The sequence below is a fragment of the Acanthisitta chloris genome, unplaced genomic scaffold (assembly GCF_000695815.1).
Source record: "Acanthisitta chloris isolate BGI_N310 unplaced genomic scaffold, ASM69581v1 scaffold2201, whole genome shotgun sequence".
NCBI lineage: Eukaryota > Metazoa > Chordata > Aves > Passeriformes > Acanthisittidae > Acanthisitta > Acanthisitta chloris.
This window is the reverse complement of record NW_008656383.1, coordinates 30,176-47,096: the sequence shown is the minus strand read 5'-3', so window position 1 is coordinate 47,096 and position 16,921 is coordinate 30,176. Positions and strand designations below refer to the sequence as shown.

At 40.6% G+C, this 16,921-nt stretch overlaps 1 protein-coding gene across 1 annotated transcript in view; it reads right to left on the bottom strand.

Annotated features, from left to right (window-relative positions):
- LOC103811334 (neuronal tyrosine-phosphorylated phosphoinositide-3-kinase adapter 2-like) overlaps positions 1–16,921 on the bottom strand; it is a gene marked incomplete at its 5' end in the record, with an annotated part of 70,369 nt that overhangs the window by 33,665 nt on the left and 19,783 nt on the right. Inside the window, one exon of the mRNA XM_009084302.1 lies at positions 13,277–14,374. Coding sequence (XP_009082550.1) covers positions 13,277–14,374 — 1,098 coding nt within the window. The remainder of the gene's footprint in view (positions 1–13,276; positions 14,375–16,921) is intronic.

Here is a 16,921-nt window from a genome sequence, read left to right as displayed (position 1 = left end):
CTTACCTACAGAGCTATCATTCAAATAGTAGATACATCTCTGTGGTCAGTCTGTCACTCTGCTTTTATACACAGATTAATTTCAGGTCCAGGTGACTTTTTGTTGTAATGCTCGGTGATAAACAGCAGCACTTTTATTACTGCTTGAGGTTTTGGGGGAAGAAAGAAAAGCAATTGTCTCAAGGAACTTAAAACAAGGGTTGCTCTGTGCCATCTCTCTCAGCTGTGAGCTCAAATGTATAAGCTAATCATCCATACATTATTAATTTATTCTTTTTTTCTGTGTGTTTGTTTTAAACCTAAATAAATAATACATCACTCTAGGCAGAACTTGCATACTGGGAGAAGCCAATGGTACTACTCAGGGGGTCTAAAATTCAGCAGATACATACAGGTGTAAAGCAAAGTAAATCTTTTGGGATGGGGCTTAGATGTGCATGAGAACTCCTGATCTCCTCCAGCCTCAACATGTCAGACCTCAACTCATCTGACCACAATGCAGGCATGGACCTGGCCAAGGGAGCAGGAGCACAGAGCATCCCCAAGGGCACACCTGGCCATCAGGAAGGGTGGAGATGCAGGATTAGACTACAGCCAGCATGTGTGTGTGATTATCAGAGCTACCAGAGTCATGTCCCAGGCTTCAGCTCCTACCCTGGTACCTGGGGTAGGTACCTGGGCAATGCTATGCCCTTCAGAGAATCCCAGTGTGTCTTCTTTCTGCATACCAGGGCTTTTTATTTACCTTTATTAAAGGTACCTTTTAATGGATTTCTTGATGTGTGGTGCTTTGTCTGATCTACACAGCTATAAATTTATCCCAGCCTCTCCCAAAGAAAAACAATCACCTATTAAGACCATATGCAAGAACATGGATAATGCTCATTGCTTCAGCCATTTTTCCAGAATAGAAGAGTATATTATACTGTCAGTGAAACCCGTATCCTCATCTTTATTAGCTATGGTGCTTTGTCTATTCTAACTCCATCCACTTGCTAATTAAGCAGAAGTTTGCTTTGCATATCAATTTTTAATACCCCTTTTTTTACAATTAAGTAAAAGTTGCAGCAGCCAGCTTGTTCAATTAAAAGCAGCTTTGACCTAGTTCCATGCAAAATCAATAAAAAGCCTGAAAGAGTCTTACAAAACATCTAACATTTAAGAATACATGGCCAAAATGTGTCTCAGTGTTCACAGAGCACATGTTCCTGTGAGCAGAGTAGGGTTCATTTGGTTTTATACAGTGAAATCCAGTGGGGATCACATCTGCCTGCTACAGGCAGCAAAGGGAGGGAAGAGGGACTGCTGAAGAAATGTGGTTAGCTGATTTTCTGTGGCGGTCCCAAACCTGCTCAGTGAGCAATCCTGCCTAGCAAAAGAAGACAGGAAAGAAAGCACTCCACAATGCAATTAACTGGTGACTAACCAAAGAAGGGATAGATTTATGCCAAAAGATCAACCAAGGCTTTAGAATATTCAGCAAAAATCATGACTGTTCTAATCTGGTTGAAGGAACTAGAATAGAATTCTTTTAAGTTTGGATAAACTTCAGCTGGCATTATCAATCACTTAAAAGACTTTAAAGCTTTTAGAAGTTTTAAAAATTCTGCATGGTAAGATGTACATTTGTCATCTTTTGATGTCCTATCATAAGAGGGAAAACCCTCTTGTATATTGATTGAAATAAAGGAAAACCTGTTTTTAGTATTACATAAGGAGAGTCACTTTCTATCCCTGGAAGTGTTTGAAAAACATGTGGACATAGCACTTGGTTTAGTGGTGAATGTCTTGGTGGTTTTGGGTTACGGTTGGACTTGATGATTTTGGAGGTATTTTCCAACCTTAACGATTCTATGTTGGATCCAAGATGATTATATTTTGGTGTATATCACAAAAGCAACGACCACAGGGTCATCATTATTTCTTAATGATTTCTTCCAATACTGTGCTTGATCTTTCAAGTGTGCCTATTCTACTGCAAGTCACCTCATAGCCTTATCCTCAGACTGAAAGAGCCACATCTGGAAGATATGCATTATACAGATGTATTAACAAAACAAATAAAAATAATGTCCTGGGACTCAACATTAAATCAAACAGCATTCTAGGCCAGGATGCTCTTTTGGCACTCTATTAACAAGTTGTGTATTTAACTTAGGCCAGTCACAAGTACATTATTAAGCAGAACACTTCTTTTCTCTGACATTCACTGCATTTTAAAAATTTTCTTTTCAGAGTTAGGAATGCTGGAAATTGGTGACTTGCACTTAGAAGAACCTCAACAGAAACCTATGTCCTCCAGTCCCTTCTTGGACAAAAAAAAAAAGCTAATCACAGCAAGGCAGAGGGAATTCTTCCGTTGACTTCAATAGAGTGAGGGTTTTCCTTCCAGCAGGTATTGGGGCTAGCTAGCCATGCTGATTCATGTGAACGTATAGCATAGCTGATCCTGGTGAGCTACAAACATTTCTCTTACACAGTTTGTTCACCCAGTTCTCCTGCTGATAATCCAGGCTGCCCTTGTAGTCAAACAACTAAATATGTGTGCAACATTTCAGACTCATAGATAGGTACAAACAAGGTCTTTGTTTGCAACAAATAGGAAGAAGGCAGAAACTACTTTGAAAGGCCTGAACACTGCAGTCTTGTGAAATTTTCTTCTCTTCCCACTTTCCTCTGTTGGTATCATTGACATTAGCCTTGGACTACACAGCAACATGCATATGCACACAAGCACATACTGCCACCCCCACCCCAAAACTCCACCCTGATCAAACAAAACACTGCCAGATGAAACATGCAATGAAACCGTGGGAATCACTTGCTCTAAAGGGTTGCCCAACTGTTACTAAACATTCGATTTGAAGAGAAGATGATGCCTACTCTTGCTTAAAGGCTTTCCTCCTCAGCCCTGCTCATTTCACTGCATGCTCATTCTGGTATTCAGGTTCTTAAAATACACAACCTTCATGTCTGGATGAGGGCAAGATGGTTTGATGGGTCCTGCACATGTCCTAGCACAGTAGAGCAAGAAATCAGAAGGCAAGGGTGAGACAAAAGAGCTAAATTATACAGACATGTCAAGAAAAATGTTTTTTTGTAGAAAGTTCATGACCTCAAGTTTCAAAGCTTCACTTCAAAAACATCAATCTTTCATAGAAGTGCTGACTGTATTAAACTTGTCAACATTTAGTTGTCAAGTTTTCTGCTGAAAAAGTCTTTGAACTATTTCAGCAGATTGAACATTGGGCTTTTTCATTGTTTTACTGCTTTCATTTCTTCTAAAGTCTAAGCCTTCATCCAAATTCAGTAATAAATGCTAGTCTTTCTGACTAGCAGAATGCAGAGATAGTAATGGACACTGGTTGTGAAACCTGGGGACAGAGACCCCCACTTACGTATGCTCACATTAAAAAAAAAATCCATTACCAAGTTGGAGTGAAAATTAATTCTTTCCTGGCTATTTTGTCTATATTTTAAGTACCTTTATAAAAACCATTTTTCTTAATGCATTTCTCTTTATAGGCTCCATTAATGAATCAGAAAATTTGCCTTTCATTATTAGAACACACATGCCATTTGCACAGCTCTCTTTCTCCTGCAATGCATTATCTGGACAGGGAATCCTGACATTGTCTTAAGACCAACATCATTTGAGGCTTTTACACTGAGTTTTGCAGAGCCAGGCACAAGCACATGAACTTTTCTGTGCAGTGTCTGTGCCAAGCTCAGCTGGGTCAGGGCCCCAGACACTATTTGCTCTGCAAGTTAATGCTTGACATTCCTCCCATTTACAGAATGAAACCTTTATGTCATTCTGGCTTTCTTCGCCTTTTCACAGAGTTAATTATTTTAGGCCCTCCTCCCTGTCTAATTAGAGGTTTTATTTTTTTTGCGAACCAGTTTTACTTTTGCTAGCAAAGCAACTGTGAAGCCATGCCAGCACAGACTTCCGATCCTGAGGAAATAAGGAGAGTTGCAGATGGCCTTGTACAGCTCTGGCTGATGCCTGTGCTTGTAAGGCCTCACTGTTACTGCCTCCTTGCAGAGCAGCTAGTGTGGCTGGCACGAGGAGCTCTGTATGTGTTACAGCACATACGAACTACATACAAACTGTGCAAACATTACCAGAGAAGTAAAATAGCTATAGATTTCCTGGAAGAAGGGACTTTTTGAGCCATTAATTCAAAGTCGCACACAAAAATAAAGTAATTGCCATCTCTGGCAAAATTAAACACAAAAGCCTCTCTTTTTCAGAGGAACAATAGCTCTCCTTACTCATTCTTAAATGCTAGATAAAGTGCTAATTGCATGTTACTGTTTTAACAATAAAATAATTATTAGGGATGGATAATTCTCTTCAGAGGAGTAAAAGGAACCTGAACCTTCACATCAAGTTGAATTTAAAGGAACCTAATTTTTTAATATGCATGATTATCCTGACAATTATTTCCTCAATGTTCCTGTACTTTTCACTTGAACTATACCTAGCATGTTTGTACACCCCAACAATTTCATGGTTTGATATTTAAATCATTTATATGTATAACCCAAATAAAGTTATTTCTAACTCTTCAATTTCACTTCTTACTGATAGAGTCCTGGAAAGTTCAGAGAAAAATTAAAGACAAGCATATCCACCTTTTCTCCATTAAGAATTGCAAACTTTCTATCAGAATATTATCTCTTCGCTCAGGTAACTAGTGACAGGACAAGAGGAAATGGCCTCAAGTTGTACCAGGGGATGTTCAGGTTGGATATCAGGAAGAATTTCTCCACTGACAGGGTGGTTAAAGATTGGAACAGGCTGCCCAGGGAAGTGGTGGAGTCACCATTCCTGGAAGCATTCAAGAAATTACTGGATATGGCACTCAGTGCTATGGTTTAGTTGACAAGGTGGTGATCAGTCCAAGGCTGGACTCAATGAACTTGGTCTTTTCCAACCTTAACGATTCTATGATTCTATATCTAGAGGTAATACACTGACAGAAATGTGTACTATACCATGGGGACATTCACTACTTTCTCTTGGTCTTCTTTTTTTTCCCCCCAAAAAAACACAGTGGGAAATTTTAAGAAAATGTATTTAGTAGTTTTGTTGAAGTTCATATATGCTTATGGAAAATATCACCAGATGAAGCATTTCTTACCATTAAGACTGAGCACCCATAAGTTGGTCATAAATTGTGTGGTCCTGTTTGAAACAAAGAGGCAATAAACTCTCCAATTCACCCTCCTGCTGTATCACCACAGCATTCTGAATACAAGCTGTTCTAGTCACAAAGGACACATTTATTTCCTTGAAGCCAGAGACACAGATGGTACAAACTGGAGAACCTCTCCTGATTTCAAATAAAAAGCAGTGATTTATAAGTGCTGAGGATTTGGTCTAAAGGTCAATACATTTCTCTGGCTCAGAAAGCTCTGTTCAGGGGCTGGGGGGAATCAATGGCACTTAAAACTGAGAACCTATTATCATTATCCACATCCTTAAGTGCAGCACGTGTCACTTTGCTTATTCACAACACAGTGAAGTAGGTGCCAGTAAGTGAATTTAAGGCATTTTTTCCCCTCTGTTTTGAACAACTTTCAGACATCTCACATCTTCCTGAACATTAAAACTAAAGAGGAAATTCCTTTTCAGTCCTTTACCTGAAACTATTTTTAACTTAAAATCTAACAAAAAGATATTAGTTTTATCTCTATTATTTTTTTCTTTTTTTAACCCCTTACAAGTGTATTTCTTCTTCATAAAAAAAGAATTTTACCATGCAGGCAAGCAATATAAACAGAAGGAATAAATAAATCTGTATACATCAACCAGAAACAGCAGCTGTTTCCAGCAAAACCTGAGCAATTATTTATGAAATTATGTATTCTTCAATGCTTCTGTATACTGTCACAGTCCCAGGAGGACCTGATTTCCTGATGAGCCCAAATTGCTGAATTAGAAGAGGAGACAATGTCATGGTACCAATTAGCAAAACTATTGCATATCATCTCAAAATGTTTGTTTTCTGTTTTAGTAACTGCATCTAACAAAGATATTCCTTCATCTTAAAAATGGAGGGAACATCCCACCACCAGTGACGTGAACGACTGAACACCCTTAGCACAAACACACACACTTTTGTGTGAAAGCAGCAAGACAACCAACAACACAGTGTGCTCTTCAATCAAGGAACAGGTGCCTATTGATTTACCCCTTGGAAAGAAGTTCTCAAGCCTGGTATTATCCTTGGTGCTGGGAAAGAATGGAGTTACCGGTGTGCAATGCAAAACGGGGCAGGGATGGTGTAGCTATGGCACAGAACAAGCACCCAGGGATGTACAAGCTGCCACTTAGCTGCCATGCAGGGTTTCACACATTTCCTCTCTGTACTTTTGTTCTCAGCTCACTCCTTCCCCCTTAGAGCAAATCTAGGTGAAATGCTGGTTTTCTGCCTTTTGTGGGCTTAGCTGAAAGACCTTACCAACACATTACGTTTTTCCTGTGATTGTTAACTGGGGAACATACATCAGCTTCAACAAGAGGCTTCAGCTAGCTGGGCTAGCTGATCCAGATCAAAATATTTAGACCCGTGTGCACCTCCTTTCACAAGGGAATCTAAGCACTATTGGGGAAGGACAACAGCAGGCATGGCTGAAGCAGGACCTGAGACCACTAAACTGCAAAATAAATCTTAATTTTTCCTAAAAACATGGTTCCTGAAGGATGCTGACTGTCTTGTCATCCCTATGTTTACACTTCAGTTCTTTTCAGTGCTATCTGCACAGCATCACACACTCCCCAACAGGTATGGCCCTTAGCAAAGGACAGAACTGTAGAGATCTGAGTGACACCAGAAAGTCAGGCAGCAAATGACCTTAGCATGTACAGGTGTACACAGCTCTTGCCCTGAATACACACTCACAAGTGAGCACCTGAAGAAAGTACTTCTGATGCTGCAACTCTTTAGCTTGCTTATATCTCGATACATAGGAATTGATGGACAATGATGACCTTCTTAGTGCTTTACCTAAATGCAATTAACTGTGGTAAGACCTTCCAGTGGTGAACAAGTGTCATTCACTTCAAAGCTGGTGTTCTCTTACCTTTTCCTCTGGCACTTTCCCTTGCTGCCTTCTCTAGGTGTTTGCTTTCAGACCTACTCTCTGGACTGTCAAACGAGACTTGACTACTGCAATCACCTCATTTAATCCCATCTATATCATGTTTCATCAGGTTAGAAAAGCTAACTTCTAGGGAAATGGCTGCTTCTCCCATGATGGAGAAGCCAGTACTGGCTCAAAGGTTCAGGAGTAACTTCAGTTACACAGTATTATTTCTGGAAAGCTGTTGCTATCTCATTAGACTGAACACAGTGCTCGTACTGTACACAATCAATTGCTACAAGCAGAAAAGGGATGGAGAATTAGGCTGACATCCGTTTAGATAAAAGCGTGGCAAAAGTATTAACCTAGAGGTTAGAAATGATGTAGGCATTCAAATTTCACTCTCTGATGCTGACTCAGCTCTGTAGTAGTTGAGCAATGGCAGTAGTGGAGTAGCTATAATGCTTTTCATGGCCAGATTAGTCTTGCAGTCAAGTTCTGCCTCTTCAGCACACCAGAGGCTAAGTATGCAAAGGAGAAGGTACACACACTATGGCATACCAAGCCCACCCTCCTTAGGCCAGCATTTCTCATCCTAACTCTGTTAGAAACACATAAACTGAAATCCTGCCCTATGTCCCTCATCCTGGGCTTAGTGCACACAGGTGGAGTTTAAACAACCAGACCACGTGGGGTGAATTTTTGTTGAAGAAAGGCTAAGGGAACAGGGGCACAGCTCCCAGAGAGCATTGTGTGAGCAAGAGTCGAGCAAAGGTCTATGGGAGCTTTGAGCATATAACTAAGAAGTAGGCCTCAGGAATTTAGCTTCTCAGCATTAGAAGTTATTTTCTCAGCATAATATTGCAGCCAAAGGACAAGCTGTCTGGGAAAACTCAGCAATGCTGCAAGCCCAAGGATGAACTATCCGGGAAAACAAAGAAGGATTCTCCAGAGAATAAAGGAGACTTCTTCATAGCTGCAACCACAAGCAGAAAAAGTATATAAATGTAACTTTTGGAGCTTAGGTAATGCTGTTAGGTAATGCTAAGCAATGAATAGGCACATTTATCGTGTACCGTATGAGAGAAGAACTGAGCTAACAATAAAGTTGGAGCTTGCTTTATCACTCACACTGAGTTGGCCACTTGCTTCCCCGCGCATAATTTCCCTGCAAATTTTCAGTTGACACACTTCCCAAACTCTCTTTTCCAACATACTGTTCTGCCTAACAAGGAACACAAAGCTGCTTTAGAATCATAGAATGGCTTGGGTTGGAAAGGACCTTACAGATCATCTAATTTCATCCTCACTGCCATGGGCAGGGATGTCATTCACTAGATCAGGTTGCTCAGGGTCTCATCCAACCTGGCCTTGAACATGTCCAGGGGTGGGACCTTCACACCTTCTCTGGGCTTTCTAGTTTCCTGGGAAGTAGCAGCATTAAAAAATAAAAATAAAACAAATATATTTCCACTCTAACTCCTCAATCTCTTACTGAGAGAGTCTCAGCTGCCTGAAATCAGCCTGAGCATCCTTTTAACAAGTGAGCCACTTCAGCATCTCTCCCCTCCTCACACTATTTGACAGGTTCAGATTCCTAATGCAGTAGGTACCAGCCAGGAACAGGAAATGTTAATAATTATCCCAATTTTCAATCACTTTAACTGATTTTTCAAAGTAGCACCTTCACATATTTCCTCCCCATATGTAACTAGAAGCTGAAGAGTGAAACTCTCCATAGGCAAAACTCAAAGCAGCTCAGAAGTCCTGCAGAGCAGCTTAGGAAAAAGAAAAGCAACGAGCTGCTGTGCATCATGTGTCCTGATCTTACACCTTGTGCAAAGAGTCAGGGCACACAGCTGAAGTAACTATTCTGCTGTGCAATTTGTTAGAATTAATATTAGGAAGAAAGGCTGATCCTGCCTAAGGTTTACAGGACCATCTCACACAGACAAAATGTACAGCCTTGAAGCCAGTGCATGGCAGCAACTATCCTGCCCTTTAGGATGTGGGAATGCCTATAACACATGACTCCAGTGCTCTATGTTCACAGAGTACACTGTGCTTCTCTGGTGAAAAGAAGACAGAAGTAACAAATACAGCTCCAGAAAACCTCAAGAACATTCCCTCCCTTTCCCTCCATAATTCCATCTCTACTGGAGGACACAGTTAACATGGGCACTCGGTGTGCACAGTAACAGCAAAGGGAATGTGTATTCAACACAGCTGGATTGAGTGGTGACACTGAAACACCTTCCAGCTGCATCAGAAAAGGACACACTGCAGCATCCCAAGGACACCTGGCAGTGTTGGTACCTTGGTACCCTTTAAATAGTTTCCCTCTAACCTCTGAGAACTGATGTTGTATTTCACAGGGGTGTGCCAAGCATTAGGGCACACTATCATGTTATCCCACACAAAAACAGGAAGGGTTAAGGAATAGTCAGTGACAATAATAACTCTCTTTTACTCTCTTTCACATTTTACATGCCCTACACCTTTCTTCAGTTTTCTGTAGGGCTCTCTATATCTTTCTGCCTTTTTTTTTGTGAACATCTTCCACCAACTTTTTAATTTCTGATTTGGCCTTACAATTTACTTTTCTTTGTTCTTTTCTCCCCACTTTCATAACTGTGCAGTAATGCATATTTAAGATGCTAAGAGCACACAAGAGGATTTTTAGAAGAACAGCACAATAAGTGAGATGCTTATAAAACCAGATACACACATCACAGCTGTAGCCAGTGGATGATGACTGCATTCAACAACACGTCTGTAGTTTCAATGGAAGCTCTTCTAATCAGAAAATGTGGCCCTGAGGTGACAGACTCCTTACTATCACTGATTTATCCATGTTTCTCACTAATGCAAATGAACTCTAAAGAAATAAAATGGCAGGGGACAAAAAAAAAACCCAAAAACCCCAAACAAACATAAAAAATAAAAAGGAAAAATGGCAGAAGAGTGAAGAAAATCATACAGAAAGTCTAAAAGAGCATCTTGCTTGTACATTAAAGCTGTTGACTGGAAATTTTGTAGTTTCACCTCCTCAAAAAGAAACAATACTCAAAAATGCCACAAATCAAAAACTAGCAAATACATTTGGAGTTTGGACTCAGATGCCAAATTTCCACAAAGTCAGTTGCAGCAACAATAAAGATGAGAGAATTACCTCTGTAACTGCTGCAATATTTTCCAAATACACCCAGCTGAATACAAAATTCAGTATGGTGCTTTTTGTTTTGCTACTAGCATATGGTAGTGAGAGCTTCAGACAAGTCATAGAGGACTGAGTCTTGGAGAATTCAATGTGAAAGTCGCTTGAGATGTGGTCAGAATAATTTTATGTTTTAGAAGCAAATATTCTTAATTCCCTAGCATGACTTTGTAAGAGTCATATACCTTCTTCTTTTTTTGTGTGTGTGTGTTTATTATCCTCTGGATTCTGGAAATCTTTCTGCATGCTGAGAGCAAATTACACTGATGACAATTCTAAAACCATGGCAGTTCCAGTTAGTCCTACTCTATGCATTTGCTCTCCCCCTGCTTTAGAAAAATAATCCAGACAGTATGAATGCCTTAGGCTTCCAGTCTGATTTGCAGGACAAGTTCCCTTTAACATATCATATGCATAGTCCAGCCTCCCCTGCCTATCACTATGTATAATCATGACATGCAAATGTGACAGTCTGGTCAAATGCTGTGCTCAAATCCCACAGTTTAGATTCCTTATGGTGGATCATTTCAATGTAGAATTTCAAGACAAAAAAATGCTAGACCTGTATGTGTTTTCTGTAAGTCTTAGTGTGCCTTCTACCTCTGTAATACCTGAGCACAAACCTGGTTCTTACTCAGTAATCCTAGAGGATTAAGGCATACTGTAAATACCAGACAAATTACAATCAGATTAGATGGGCAGTCTGTTAATTTACTCAACACAGCTGCACCCCAGAGCCTTTTCACCACTGCTGTCTATTCATAACACAAATGCTCTTTTCTTAAAGTAAATGAACACGGTTTCTATTTCATATCTCTCCTGTCTTACCATTTGTGACCACCAAGGAGCACATTTCTGTTTCCTAAGGAGCAAGCAGAATGCCCCTTGAGAGGCCAAGGAGAAAGCTGTTCTTGGTACAGATCTGCAGGGCAAGATTTATTTTAAATTTATCAGTGAAAAGTCCCTTGAAAGTTTTGCTTTCGATTTCAGCCAAGTGGAATATAGAAAATATCTTTCTGGAGGTAGGTATGAGACAGCAGCACAGATATGCTGAAACTGCTCAGGACTTGCAACATTCACTGCAGGAATTTCTACAGGTTCCAAACCTGCTTACACTGCTGAGCATAAACCCTTCTTACAAAGCTCACCAGGTAGATCTGGTGTAGAATAGGGTTTACAGGGGATTTCTGCTCACTTATGAATAAGAAGCATGTTTAATAATGCTCAATATTACCTGCACTTTGCCAAGTCTCCCTAGTGCTTCACTGAAATTATTTATAAATGTCACATCACATCCCTCATAATTATTCCCAATTACAAGAATCATCTTGGCTTTTAGACACAAACTTGCTTCCATCCAGCACACAAATCCGGTGTTACTGTATTTTTACTACTGCAATCAATTAGTGAAACCCTACTGAATCATGGAGCTGAGACTTTCATAAAACAGGATTAATGACTGGCAGGCCATGAAAATGCTAAAGCCAAATTAAGCAAACTGCTGCACCAACTCATACTCTCAGGACCTTGCTAACTCCATTCTCACCTCCACCTTTTGATTTCAGGGGTTTTTTTTCTGTTCTGCATAGACATAAATAAGAATAAAACTACTGAGGCTGAGGCAGTAGCGTCCATGAGTCAGTAGGAATGTGTTGTAGGCCAACCCAACCCATTGCCACCAAGCTTCTCCACACTTACACCTCTGCTCAGCTGCAGAAGTGCGAGGCAGACAACCTCTGCCCATGAAAACCCAGAGGGGGTGTCCTTGTGAGCCCACTGAGCAGGTCCAAAAGTGATGTGACCACATGTGATGAGTAATGCAACAGAGTGGCACAAACACAACCAGAAAGCCAGTGTGGAATTCACTTCTCTTTGGTAGTGATAAGGTAGCCTGGAAACCAAAACACTTTATCAGGATAAACCAGAGTAGTTTATCATATCATGTTTAATATGTTACAGCTGCTAAATAGGTGCAAACATGAGATCAGCTGTTCTCCAAAGAGAGCTTTTCCATTAGGCAGGTATCAAGAATTCAAATTATAAACTGACTTTAGTGAAGCTGAGGAAGAAAGTGTCCTGAGTCTGCTTTGCACTCTGACAAGCGGCATTAGAGTGGCTTTCCACTGCAGGACACCCTATTTGGCATCACTATTGTAATAGAAATACTGGTGCCAGGTTCTGCTTTCACTCACACATGTCTCCTGTTGATTTCCTTTAGGAGTTTCTATAACTCAGGAGGAGGTGTACATTGTGCAAATCTGAATGCATGTGGGACAGTGATTTTATGATACAGCATATGGCAAGTCAATATTGGCTTAAGGTTTTCCTACACAACTTCCTCCTCTGCTTTCCTCTGTGCGTGGGTAATATGCATTAGAGGTCACGTTGGTTTTTGGATCGATTCACAGCATGACCTCCCAATCAGCCACACTAGCCAAACTGGAAGAGATACTCAGTGGCAGAGCACACAAGGAGGCAGAGGGAAGGACAGGAATGGTTTCAGCTGGTACCCATCATTCACTCTGGGTTCACTGGCCAAGTTAAGGGGGATCAGTGGATCTTTGCCAAAAAAAAACCCAAACCCGACTACTGTTTGGTTATTTTGTTACAAGCTGCCTGGACAATTACTGTGTTTTAACATCCATCAAGAAAGGAAGGATGTGATTTGGTGGAAAGATCCCAGCTCACAAGGGACCCTCTACAACTGTGGAAAAACTGATGAAAACCAACTCTTTTTGCAAGACCAAGCCATGAATTGTACTTCTGTAGTGCAGTATGCACACTTAAAAACCTTAAAAACATAACAATATGAAGACTAAAGCAATTTTGAGTCTGTTACAAGAAATTTCTGTAAGAAATTCAGATTTCCGAGATAGTTGATTTTTGCAAGCATTTGATTCAGTAAAATGTAGTGAAGATATTATTATAGAAAGAAGAATAAGGAAAAATTACATCAAGGACCTACTTTCTGCAGGTTCCTTAGATCTTCTGCCACTGGAGGACTTCCTCAGGAGACTTCTTCCTGAGGTAAAGAGGCTGGTTAGTTCCTCCAGAGGACTGGTGGGTGTCCGAGAACGGGAACCACTCTGAGATGATGACCCGTAGGTACTGACCGAGGCATTTACCATCTTTCCTCCTTCTTGCAATGTGTTTCTGGCTGTAGAATGAGGCACTGATGGAGAGCTTCTTGAGAGACTTCCTGAATGTACAGAGTCATAAGGTGGAGGTCTTTTGAGGCTTAAAGGGGTAAGAGACCTACCCATACTGACAGGAGAAGGTGAGGCAGAGTGACTTTTAGGATAACCATGTGGAGACTGTGTTCTGTATAAGGTAGAAGGATGAGGAGGTGAGGAGGTGTGCCCAGGGGTGCTAGTTCCATGAGATACAGTCTGGTCTTTCTCCAGTTTTTGATGGCCTGGTGTATGAGGTGGCAGTGAAGATGGAGAAGCTCCAGGTTGTTGTTTGATGTAAGACACATTTTCTAAAACGGGAAGCTTTGTGACTTCTAGTGGAGTTAGAGGAGACTCGTCAGAATTCGGGGAACACTGCACTGGTGCTGGTGGGAACACCAGCAGTGGAGGTCTGTGAGAAAGCAGATTTGGAAATGGTGGGGGTATATCACAAAGCAAGCCCTTGGGAGTAGATGGCACTGGAGACTTGGTGAAATCTAGGTCAGGCACTGTGGGAGTAGCACACTGAGAAGAACAAGTGTGATGGTCATATTCACATTGGCATTTTGAATCTTGGCCTACATCATCAAATATAGGGTATTTCATCTCCTCATAGACTGCTTCACTTTGGTCATCCTCATCTTTTTTGAAGTCTTTGAGAATATTCCCAACCATTTCAATATAAACAGGCTCTTCTTCCTCTGTGTCTGGAGCAGGACTGCTGACCTGCGATAAAGAGGCATCCCTAGTGAGAGTTGTCTTCATAGGGCCATGCTTTTTGATATATGTTTCATCAAAAGATGTGCTTAGTTGAGTGTTTGGATTGCGTTTCGGCTTAGGAGGTGGAATCTTCTTTGTGTATTCATCACTGTGAGGTCTTGGTTTGGCTGACACTGGAAACAGAACAAAATGTAAAATAATCAGAAGCATGTAACACACTCTGTCAACCATAGGATCTCTGTTACAGTGTCATAATTCTGGAATGGATTTCCTCAGACCAGCCTGTTGCTGGTTTTCTCTGGTGTTACATCAATAGAACACTATAAAAATAACACTACTCAAAACACTCCCAGACTTCCCCCAGAAGTCTCTGATGCTGCAGTATTTAGTAGCCAGTGAGCCCTTCTCTTCCTCCAAGACATCTGTTCTTTCCCAAACTCTTTGGACAGGGGACTTTCCATTTTTTAATATTATGCTTTGCAAATATCACTGAGGGATTTTAAAGACCCAAAGAGTTGCCAAAGACATAAAACTAAGTATCCAAATGAACTCCTTATGGCTCCAAGAGAACAGTTAAGATCCTGGACACTCATCCTAGAATGACAGTGGTGTAACTGCAGTGACACAGTGGTGAATCAAGACCTTTTTATTTATAGTAACTTCTTGCATAAAGCACAACAATTCTCTGAGCACTGACTGAGAAAGAAAATACTCATACACAAACTGTAAAACCTTCTGTTGAGATAATCCTAAGCATTTATCTGGACTCTATCCTATTATTAACGAGACTTCAGTGAAGCCAAGAGGAAACAAATTGTCTCACAGATTCAGATCCTTCCCAAACAGGTTACTTCTAAAAACCTTGTATTTGAAATTCTAAATCAAAACGTTGTGATGAAATTCATTTGAAAAGAGAGGTCAAGGGTTTCTCAGAAATTATCCTTTATGAATTAAACAAAAAAAAAACCTCATGGAAATTGCATTTTGTTCACTTTGCATAAATTGCTAATAAAACATCTCATTAAATGTTAGGGTTAATAAAATGCATCATTAAATGTTCAGGTGAAATCAGTTTTTATCCTACAAAAACTCAATAAACCTATTAAGAAATAAAATTTACCACAAACACTAAACCTAGTTTAGGGTCATATAAGGTAATTGACACCTCATTGGTAAGTTTTCCAGTTACAAACCCCAAAACCTAAACTACAGGCCAGTTTAGAATAACAGCTTTCCTGTCTTTCCAGACTTTGTTCCTCCTTGCACTGCTACAGATCTGCCACTGCAAACTCAAAGCTCAGAGACATTTCCAGCCAACTTCTCCTGACCTGTCAGCAAACAGCCAGAAAATCACAGAATCATAGAATTGAAGGGTTGGAATGGACCCTACAGATCATCTAGTCCCAACCCCTGCCCTGGGCAGGGACACCTCCTCACTAGATCAGGTTGCTCAAGGCTCATCCAACCTGGCCTTGAACACTGCCAGGGTTGGGGCAGCCACAGCCTCCCTGGGCAACCTGGGCCAATGTCTCACCACCCTTAGAGTAAAAAGCTTTTTTCTAAGATCTAAACTTTCCCTTGTTCAGTTTGAACCCATTACCCCTTGTCCTGTCACTGCAGTTCCTAACACAGAGTCCCTCTCTGGCTCCTTGTAGCCCCTTCAGATATTGAAAAGTTGCTCTGAGGTCTCCACACAACCTTCTCTTCTCCAGGCTGAACAGCCCCAACTCCCTCAGCCTGTCCTCACAGGAGAGATGCTCCAGTGCTCTTAGCAACTTCAATATCTAATGTTAAACCAAGCAGGAAGTACTCATGGAGTTTAAACCCCTCTTTTAGAAACAGGCTTAACCATGTTACTAAAGCCAGCAGAGAGGCACTGCCCTGCCAGCTCAAAGACAGTACTCTGACAGTCTGGGAGGACTCTGGCTCAGGGCTGGAAGACTCCTGCATTAAAGCACCTTACTAATGTGATTTGGTCACTAGCAGATTCAAACACAGTGTTATCACTTTGTCACTCTTCTGCTTTGGTCTGCTAAATAACCTCTGTCCAGTTCTCACAAGGCATAGTAGTAAAGGCAGATGTTAAACAAGTTTTTTCGAGGAATAAGAAGCTGTGGATGTGTGCATGTGAACATATATGAAATACTGAGATGAGTCTTTGACAGCAACATTTGTTTAAGCTTACCATATAACTAAGGTATAACAAAGCAAAAAGAAATCTTGCCAGAATTAAAAGAGAAAAAAACCCCTGATATTATGCTTTCATGATGGTTCCAATTAATGTGTTCCACTTTGCAGCAGGCTAGGGACATGCAAAAGCTACCACAGATAAGAGTGTTTGGTAGCTTGATAGTTTTTCACTATGTGGATATATCCTAATGCATTTTAAATTTGTCTTTTTAATTAACCCAAATTAATTTTCTTGCATGTATTAGGTTAGACTTTTGGGAATGAGATGTAGGCTACCAGAATCATTTGGGCTTTGCAGAAAATATTACCCTTGATGTATTTGACAATAGCAGCAGATTTTTCTGGCTGTGCTTCCAGCTAAGCCACTATTTCCTTTGTTATTCGTATATTATGCTTGCATACATTCTGCTGACACAAACTTGATTTCAATCCTCTCTCCACACCTCTGTTAATCTGCTTTACAACCCTGTCAAAAGCAATCTTATTCATATCAATGTCATTAAAATGAAGAGACAGTCAATGAAACTCTC